This window comes from Corvus brachyrhynchos, unplaced genomic scaffold (genome assembly GCF_000691975.1).
Source record: "Corvus brachyrhynchos isolate BGI_N302 unplaced genomic scaffold, ASM69197v1 scaffold245, whole genome shotgun sequence".
NCBI lineage: Eukaryota > Metazoa > Chordata > Aves > Passeriformes > Corvidae > Corvus > Corvus brachyrhynchos.
The window spans coordinates 1,595,865-1,606,402 of NW_008238988.1; the positions used below are offsets into that span (position 1 = coordinate 1,595,865).

At 39.8% G+C, this 10,538-nt stretch overlaps 1 protein-coding gene across 1 annotated transcript in view; it reads left to right on the top strand.

Moving 5' to 3' along the window:
• Positions 1-10,538, top strand: part of KCNH5 (potassium voltage-gated channel subfamily H member 5) — a 153,278-nt gene that overhangs the window by 97,369 nt on the left and 45,371 nt on the right. Inside the window, exon 8 of the mRNA XM_008637276.2 lies at positions 3,503-3,702. Within this exon, the coding sequence (XP_008635498.1) occupies positions 3,503-3,702 (200 nt within the window). The remainder of the gene's footprint in view (positions 1-3,502; positions 3,703-10,538) is intronic.

The window sequence follows — 10,538 nt, forward strand, 5'->3', positions numbered from 1 at the left end:
GGGAACGAGGCTGAGCAGGGGCAGGGAAACCCCGTGTCTGTGCCCTCAGGGCCCCTCTCCCAGGGCTACACGGCAGGGGAGGGACCCCAACAATTCAGGTCAGTAAAGAGAAGGTGAATAAATGCAGTTTGACCTAAGTAGTCCTTTCATGAAATTGGGTAATTTCACCTTCAATCTCATCTCTCTTCTTTACTGTAAACTGAGAGACTAAATGAAAACCATTAAAGTGTATGAATACCTTTAGAGATTTCTTTAGAGGTTGTTTAAATACTTCTACTGTAAAGAGAGACACAGTGTTTTATTTTCTTTCAGAACCTTTTGCAAATGTTTTTTACTGCCAATTCCACCTGCCAAAATAATTAAAATACAGCAAAAGTGGAATGCCCTTGGTAGTGCTCATCTGCCTTCGTTTTTTTTAAAGGTGAGGGGTAAAACTCACACTTGTCACTTCAACATTTGCTCATTAAAATGGGATTCTCTGAGAAATCTTTGCTTGCTAATTGTGGACACTAAGGGTTTTTGATGGAGAGCCTTAACCCTTTGAAGGTGACAGCAGCATTAGATGCTTGTCAGCGTGTCTGAGCTTCTGTTGCATACCAAGACCTGCAAAACAGTAAAAATCAGCTTTCTGTAAGTGACCTCCTTTTCTAGTTGTCATGTAGAGAACAGGGATGGGTAGAGGATTTACAGAGAGAGGTAAATTATGAAAAATCTTCTCTCCCCCAAAAACCTGCAAACTGGCCTCAGCAGCTACTGGTGTGGGCATGGGGGAGCAACATGAGCGAGGAGAGCCTTTAAGGCACAGCTTCAAAGCTGTGAAGATCTAAGTAGGTTCCCTTCAACTCTTTGCCAAAGATCCCCCATGCAGTGACCTGTGAGAGCAGTGGAGTATTTGGCTGAACTCAACCATTTTTACCATTTCCAGTTCAAAAGGAAGGCTTTGGTTTCCAACAGGGAGATAATGCTGAGTTTCTCTGTGCAGACTCCACAGCCTGGTGGATTCTGGCTTAGTGAGGTGTTGCTGGATGGTGTTTACAGGGATTTTGTGTGCTTGATCCAATGATTTATTTACCCTTAATGTCCCAAAGAAACATTTTTTTTAAGTACAGCTTTTCCAGGAGCCTATATTATGAGACATAGAACTAGAATTTCTTCTCCGGCCGTGTATTTTTGTACAAATCCTCTCTGCTAAGAGGAGGTAAAGGGTTCCAGTTGCTTCAGACAAGCTGTTTTCACCATGGCATTCTTAGCTGTTTCCAACCTGGCAGGTGACAGAGTTGAATCTCTTTGTGCCAGTTGTACAGGGCACATTTTCAATCAGCCTATGTCCTCTGGCTAGGTCTGCATGGCCAGTTGGGTTGTAGGCACTGGATTTGCAGATGCAGTCTAGTTGTAGTTAGAGGTTGTAGAAATTCTACCTCTGAAGAAAGACAGCATTTTGGGGGCAATTAGGGCTTCTCTAGGCATTTATATGATTTGCAGTAGCATCTAACATCAGAGATATTGTGCCCTCATGTACCCGATGAGATGAGTGCATGATAAATCAGCAACTGTTCAGAAGAATGAGGGATGTTGCACTTAAGAGAAGTGATATTTCATCAGGTTTGTCCTGCTGCAAAAGTCCAAAAGAGCAGAGAAAGCTAAAGAAATAAAAAAGTCATGTGGCATTCATCCATCTGAACTTTCTTATAATCCATATGCTTGTACTCTTAAGTGTTGATATATGTCTGAATGGATACGGAGGTACAGAAAATCTTTCTGTAGCTCGCAGATGTGATGCAGCAATCAGAAAAGCAAGGAAAAAACCTGCCCTTGCAACATCTCACAGAGTATTATTCTGCTGTTTTTTCTTAAACAGAAATCTTGTGTTCATTTGTGCTACACATTATTGTGACCGTGTTTGATATGATCCTGTATATGTGATGAACTTTGACATCTGATTTCTATCTGGACATACAGAAAACTCTGTGTGAAATGGAAGTATAATTCTTCTATTAGATAGGTTTTAGGAGAGCACTGTGTTTCTATAAAAATGCCACCTCTCACGTAGGGGTGATGAACAATAGTAAATTAGTGTGAAACAAAGTGAGATTTCTGGAGGTAGAAATGGGTGTTGTAGAGGGAAGACATTATGCACTGAGCGATGGAAGGCATTTTTTCCTTTCACAGTGGCTTATTTCTTACCATTTGTAGGCTGCAGTTGGTTTTTTTTTTTTAAAAAAAAGCAATATGGAAATGCATAGCTGAATTCTGCTATAAAGTACCTCTGAGCAAAGATTATTAAAAATGACAGGCACATTTTTGTGTATTTGATAATGTCAAAACCAGAAGTAATGCAGCACATTGGTGTTATGAGATGCCAGAATCTCTTTTCTGCCAAAATCTGTAGTATCTAATGTAAGAATATAATTTTGGGCTAGTTTGCAAGTGTAATTACATTGTGAAACAATAAGGCACCTAAAACTTCCTTGACTTTAAAAGCGTGGTTTAATCCAGCATTGTTCAAGACAGCACTAGCAAAGGTGTGCATTTAAATTTTGTCTTAAATGCTTTGCCAAATTAAGCCTTTAAAAATTAACTGCTCTCCGTCAATTAGTATTTGCTGCATCACATTCGTAATGGTACGCTGAGATTGATGACTTTTCAGTTGGAAAGGTTTCCTTAAAACATGTGACCTTCTCAAGTATGGCCTGTGATTTTTTGGGCATGTTTGGAAAGGGGAGAATCAAACCAGAAGAGAACTCAGGAGTGGGTTTGAGGCAGTACTTCCCAGTCTGCCATGACTTCCTCCTGCCCCAGCCATGTGCCTTCAGCAAAGGCACTTTCTATTGTTTGCTGGTCCAGTTTTTCTCTCTTCAGACTCATTTGTGGCTGGCATCTTGAGCTGACATCACACAGCCATGCGTGGTGGAGCTCTCTGCGACATTAGACTGTGACTGCCACCCTCAATCCTTCCTGTGAACATCCTGGCCATTGACACAGGACCCCATTTGTATCCCTATCCCCTTGCCAAGTTTCCCAGGTTCCTTTCTTCTCCATTTTGTTTCATCTTTGGGACTGAGGCCATTTTCTGCTCATAGCATGTGGAAGCTGAGCCAATCTTACAGGAGATCAAGATGATTCTTTGGGCAGTGCCTTCAAAGTTTACTGGCAGGCTGAAGCTACGTTTGAAAATTAGTTTGGATTAGCATAGGGTAAAAGACTTAAAATGCACCAGCTGTTTTTAAATAACTCCATGCATGGACATGATCTCTATGATTTTGTGAATGAATGCACATGGGATGGCTGTATGAGCTGTATGAGGTGTATGGGTAAATTCAGGAAACAACTCTGTACATGTACGTGTGTGAGAAGGTGTGTACAAGTAGAAATTCTTAGTTTACATCTCCATATTTGCAGTAATTTGTAGACAAGCATAAAATTCTCTGACATTAGCCTTGAATTATGATTAGCATTAACTAGAGCATACATATTTATTTTCAATTTTTTTTTTTTTTTCCAGCTCTTCTTTATGCAACTATTTTTGGAAACGTCACCACCATTTTCCAGCAAATGTATGCCAACACGAACCGGTACCATGAGATGCTGAACAATGTGAGGGATTTCCTAAAATTATATCAAGTCCCAAAAGGCCTTAGTGAAAGAGTCATGGATTATATTGTCTCAACCTGGTCCATGTCTAAAGGAATTGACACAGAAAAGGTATGAGTACCCGAGGTAACAGTTTAGATAGCAAGAGTTTGTGTTCAGTGTGTGCTTTCTTAGAAAGTGGACTGTATAGCAGCATAAAATTTACTAACAAATTCTTAACTGCACGCTACACCTTTATGATGTTTGTGTTTGGAACAAAAACTGCTTAAGAATGGACTGTTTTGCTGCTTTGAAAGTATGTGTTTATTTGTCATTGTGGTAAATGTTTTCTGCTGTCCAGTCTTAGTTTGTCTAAGTACTAAATTATTTTAATGTACTTAACTATTGAAATCAATGGGAGATTGGTCTTCAAATTAGCCTGAAAACATAATTTGGTGTCTAAACTTCACTGGTATTATCCTGAGAAGTATTGGCATCTGTGCCAATGAGATGAGTTTGATTGGCTTGGACCTTTTGCTGATGCCCAGGATGTCGGTGTATCCATCAGCATAATTAGTATAGGATTTAATGGCAGTAGACATTGATCTCCCTGAGCTCAAATCTCTGGACTGGCACTTCAGGCCTTTGGTAGGAAGGTACAGAGAGTGTGATACCATTGGCATCCATGCCAGGGTGGAAGTCCTACAGGACTTTAGCCCTCAGAAAGGACTGGTCATTTAGGTTTCTTCAAAAGCTGATTAAAGAAGGTCATCTTTGGAGAGTGATTGATCATTTGCCAGGACTGACTTCATGACTTGTCCTCAAGACCTCTCTTTTTCCATTGGATGTGCAGTGAGTCTGTCCAGCTTTGGCTATTTCAGAGAGCTGAAGTCAGATGAGGGAAGAGTTCCACCTGCAATCCCTTGAGTGTAAGGCAACATAAAACAGTTTTAGGTACAGATTTTTGTTCAGTGAGGATCAGCAGTGCTCCTGTGGCTCCTGTGGACCTGGTACACATCAACTTAAATTAGGTATTCAAGCTCCAGTATCCATGATTTTCCTCCTAACAACTTAAAAGCCAAGGGTCTGAAGGAGGGTGAGGAAAAGCCATGACAGATTAATATCTTGAACTGTGCTTGCAGAGCTTTACAGTTCTTTCTTCAGTTGAATCTCTGGTGCAGTATGGGAGGGTGATGCAGATTGTTCAGGTATGCCAGGATGAAGTCTCTGCACCGAAAAATTTAGTCTTACACCATGCTGATGCAACAGCAGTTCTCTTATTTATCATCTGCTGTGAAATTCAGTTTACCACCACAAATACAACTACTTTAAGTAGCAAAAATTTTTATTTCTTTGATTCTTATGCTTCAGTATTCTACATTCTTTAATACGTTAACTTCTTATACACTAATACCCTAACTTCCTAATCCTGATTCACATGTGTTAAAAGTGAGCTTTTGTATTCTAAACCACTGTAAATGCATTCAGTCCTATTGTATAAACTTCAAACTACATGAAAATTCAACTTTCATTTGCATTTATATCCTTGCAGTTAAGCCAGAGTTCTGTGTTACTCCACTACAGTTTCATTAGATTTTAATGATGCTTTGCAGTTAATTAGGAGAACCTATGCTTTAATTACTGAAATTTCCTACCATAGTTTCCGCATGTCCGGTTTTACAGATTATAAAAATGCAGTTAGAGCCTTAATCTCCAACTCATGGCAAGCATTGTTCTCTGGTCTGGAAGATGGAGTGGCTGCTTAGCTAGATAATTAATATACCTGTAAAATCTGTGACTTAGGTTTTTAACAATTTTCCTTTGGTGAAGACTTCCCTAAACGTAGGCCTGGATCCAAACCCAATTTAGAACAGTGGAAGGATTTCAGGGACCTCTGCATCTGGACATCAGTAGCTGCAGCTAATCAAGCTTCCCAGAAAAGCCCATGTTACAGAAGAATAAAGACAAGAAATGTAAGAACTTGAGCACTGGGTTGGATATTTTGGTGTTTCGTGTCCCTTACAGCCTGCAAGTCTGCAAAAGCAACAGCTCCAGTGGCCTGTAGTGCCTGCACAGAGCATCCCAGGGTCTGTATGAGGGCAAGGATCAGGCAGTTTGCTTTCTGCTGCAAAAACCTTGTCTTTAGCAAAAGCTTGGAAAGCTGTTTCATAGCCAGTCTTTCTACATTCATCTCCACTCAGGAAGGTGTTATGATGTACTTCACCCAAATAAATGAGAAAAAGTTGTAAATTCCATCTGAAAAATCATAGAAACAGTGGTACAGTCCTCGAGACTGGTCATCTAGGGTGGATGGTTTCTCTTGCCTTAGGTCCTTCATTAATCCTTCAAGCCTTGCTGTAAGACTCTCTGCACTTAAATTGCATCCATCTGCACCAAACCTAGAGCAGCAAGGGGATGGGAGCATAGAGACCCCCAAGGTACGCAGTGTCAGCTCAGATTTATTATTGTGGATACAGAGGGGCTAATGGGATGCTCTGCACCTGCAGCTGAGCTGCTGAGTCCAGACAGTGCTCCAGTTTGGAAGAGGGGATTATTGTTCCAGGTCTTGGATTGCTTCTCTGCACTGCTTTGTTTGACAGCCTGGACCTGACCTTGGAGGTTTCTACCAGTTTCTGTTTTCAAAGCTCCAGTAATGACATTCTGAGCAGTCTGTTGTGAGGATATATTTGCATCATGATTTCCCATTTTCCTTAATTTTTATGAACTTTTCATTAAGCTTCTTATTATCCTGCAAAACACATGTACTCATGACACAGGATAATTATTGAGGAATTTCAGCTTTTCATTTCCATCAGAGAGATCAGACAATTTCCATCATCCAGGGATGTTTTTCAACCTAGTATACGCTATTACATCCTAAATTGTTCCAAATATATCTCCACTGTCACACTGGAATGTGTTTTGCAACATCATTTGCCCCAAATTTGTAATACATTTCACTCAGTCACTCAGTATGTTGAAATGCCTTTGTTTTGAAACCTAAATTTAAAGAAGGAAGAATGAGGTTTTTTTATGAGTGTTCCAGTAGGTTTCTATGGTATTGAATGATCTTAGCATTGATGGAGCAACAGTAAACACATATGTTTCTTTGATAACTAAAGATTTTAAATTAATATGCTTGAAATCAAAATGTAAGTTAAAAACTTGATTGAAATTACTACTGCTTAACATGTGTTGATTTGTTGCCTCAGATAGTTATCCCTGAATGACACGTTCAGTGTGTAGTCCCAACAAAGATCTTGGCTAAAACTGATAAGGATGGGTGCTTACATGAGAATTGAAGGCAAAGTGGAAGTTAGAGTGGAGGAGGTTAAGTGAGGATCTAGTCCTTGCTGCCTGTGTAGCAAGATGTCCTAAAGAGAATTTAAAGCCTCTGTGTGTTTTCCTGGTATGGGGAAGAGGACTTGGTCTCCCACACTGCATTGACGGTGCTTTAAGCTCAGAATTTTGGCTTCCCTGATCTCCTTGGGAATAGCTCATCTTCACATCCCATCTTCAGACCATATTGCTTCAGCCTGTCTCTGTGTGCTCACAAACAAGGAATTAACAATGACACTAAAAGCATTAGCATATTTATTATTATTACCTAAGGGGAAGCAAGTGGCCTCTGATCCATAATCTTAAATCACTTAAACATGAGAGCCCTCCTCTGACAGCTGGGATGAGATATGTAATACATGGACATTTATTTCCTGGTGTAACAGTGGCTAAAACAAGATGGGATTTATTTTTTTATTTTTTTATGTTTAGTGATACAGATTTCAGGGTTACTCATCTAATAACAAGCAGGGTTAAAAACATGAGAAACTGAAAAGTCTTTATATATTAAACAGTATCTCTCATCCATCAGAACCTGGGGGGTTTTTTTTTGAGAGGTAAAATGAGGCAGTACTTCATGTGTATATTACCATTTTTAAGTAGATTAAAAAAATCTTTGCAGTAATAATTTGATATATGAAACACACAGAATTCAAATCTCTTAGTTTTTATTAAAATATCCAGGCAGCAAATGAGAAATTTATAGATATTAGCTCTTCTGTAAGAAATAGGTCATTATCCAAGAAAGCAGAACAACCATTAACTAACATGCAGATGTCTCAAGGTCTTATCTAATGATAACACTCTGAAATGTCTGTAAAAACCCAAAGATTTTCCATCTTGACCTCTGTGCTGTTGTATGGCTTACAGTTTGCTCAGAAAGCAATTAAATAAATGTCTATCATGTTTTAACAGTAGTTTCCTTCAGAAAAGCCATAGGTTGAATGAGAAAAAAAGGCATTTTATTTAATTTTATTTATTTAATTTATTCAACCTGAACATCAATGGCAATTGGGATAATGAAAGCCAATTCCACATTGCACTGACTGAAATGGAAATCACAGGAACATAACACTGTATTAGAATTACTCACTGCTGGTCCACTAAGCTTTCATAAAGGAGACGGGTTTATGGTAAATAGACACAGGTTGTAACTTCATTAAACATTAATCTACATGAGGACAGTGCAGCTTATCCATGTTTGTTGTTAACAAGAGCTTCAAGAGCTGTAGAAATAATTAGTGATACCCTGAGACAACAAAGAGGAATCAGGCTGCCATTCCTGCCATGTCCCATCACATTGAGGTGTCCATAAGTGCTGGCTGGATTTCCTTGTGGATGACCAGGAGTAGAAGGCTGCCAAGCTTCGTGGCCAGAGGGAACTTCTACAAAACTAGCTGTGACAGCTGCACACAATTCCCTGCTGGAAAGAGCAGGTAAAAATCGTTTGGACAAGTATTTTTGTTCCGTTGTAGAGGCTGTAGAGGCTATTGGTTGTTCCTTGCAGATTGGGACGAGGTGAACAAGTGTCCCTCGCCTCACAGAGCTGAGCTAGGAACAGGTACAGTTGGAATCCAGGGGTCTCTGGAGAGCAGGATGCAGGAGAGATGCTCAAGGTCTCACTGTGCTTCCCATGGGTCCCTGAGCGGGGCCTGTGCACCAGTGGGGCTTTCTGTTTCCCCTTTATGGATTGTTTGCCTCCTGTATGCACTCTGCAGGGCCAGCGAACATTATCCACAATTATCTCTGCCCCTTGGATGTAATATCTTGGGATTGAGACAGAATAAGAGGTGAACTTGTCATGCTTGAGGAGATGCCAGGACTATGGAGCAGCTCACAAGCTTAATTCCTGGGGGAATAAGTCCCTGAGTGGATGGGCCAGGCAATTTCCTGAGCACTGCCACTAAAGGGATGGAGCAGACAAAGGGGCTGTCAGTTCCAGACCACATCTCAGGGAAAATCTCCACATCTGTTTTCATCCTTCATTTCCTTGAGTGTCTTTACATAATGGTGCATGTTAGAAGATAAAGCCACTTCCAGAAGAAAATAAAATAAAATAGTGCACAAAATAAAATAGTGCACAGAACTATTCCATTCTTCCAAGGATGACCTTAGAGCCGGAAGCTGTTGTGACTTGAGAAATTCTTTGATGTATGACATATTCTTTCTGATGTTTCTTTTTCTTCTTTTATCTAAAAAGCTGTTTTTTCATGATAAGATTTCCCTGTAGTGTGCTATCCTGTGCCCCATTAGAAGGCCATGCAATAATTTTGCTTGCTGTAGATATTACAGCAAAACTGAAAAGAATAAAACCTTTAAATATGCAACCTTTAGGCAACCTAGGATCTACTACTTTGGGTCATCCGTGGATGTTCTTAGTGTGCATTTTTCAGTGCATCAGACAAGCCAGTGACCCCTGTGCTAGTGAACCACTTGATTCCTTAAAAGACATGGTGATGCCTCTCATCTTGCCCTGATTTTCAAACCCTTGGCCAGATTCTCTCCGTGTTGACAAAACTGAATTTAATTGACTCTACAGCCAATTTCTAGGGATTTTTTTTAGTGTCTCTAACAGGTCACTTGGTTAAAAAACAAGTTGATTTTGTTACTATACCACTAAATCTATCCATTTTAATCTCTGATTCAGTTCATGTATTATTAATAAGAAAACAAGCCAAACTCAACTTAGATGTGATTTTCAAATCTCGATTTCTGAGCATGTAAATCCAAATGACCTTGGATCTTACTGCAGTTGAAACAGAGCACACCATTGCTGCTGACGTTCAGTTCTTAGTGCCAAGATACTCTGTGATGTATTAAAGACTACCCTAATGCATGCAGGGTTAATTACTGCACAGCTCCATGCATCATCTTTGAGATCCTTACAAAATTATCTGATTATTACAGAAAAATGCTGTGATTTGCCAATCAGCTGCTTTCTTACCTTCGTCTCTTTGGCCTCCATCCAGTGCCGATTGTAACACTTTTAGCCAGGCCTGAAAAGGAATTCCACACTCAAATGAGCCAAATCTTCCTAAAAATCTGAGTAACTTCATCAGGTGCCTAGTGAGTGTTGTGGATTTTTTGGAAAGAGCTGACCTTGATTCTGACTGCTGAATATGTCTGAAAACCCAGAGGGGCCTTTTTCCACAAAATAAAAAGAGCTGTGCGTGGCTTCAAATGGGTTTGAGGTTGGAGGAGTTTATTTTCTTTATTTTCAAAGCTGGCATTTTTAGTATCTCTGATATTTGTTACAGTTACTCATTTAGGAAATGGTCCTAGTTACTACACCACAGAATGTCTAAGCTCTTGGCTTGGTTATCAGTCAATATGTTCCCTACCTACAACCCCCAAAAAGTGGGAATTCTGTGTGCTGAAAGAGGATTGATAGCTAATGTTCATGATTCACTAGCCTCTGCCGTTTTTGTTGACAAGTCTTAACAGATTCTGTAATACCTGCTAAGCCATCATGTAGTGTTTTCCAGCTGGGGAAGATTTTTTTAACAAATACTTAAACCTGTAAACCCATTCTAAAAGATATTGTTTGCATGTGCTCTTAATCTGTGCAGTTTTTGTTTTTATTCATTTGCTTTGGTTTGAATTTTTTTTAATCTCTGCTCCCCATAGCG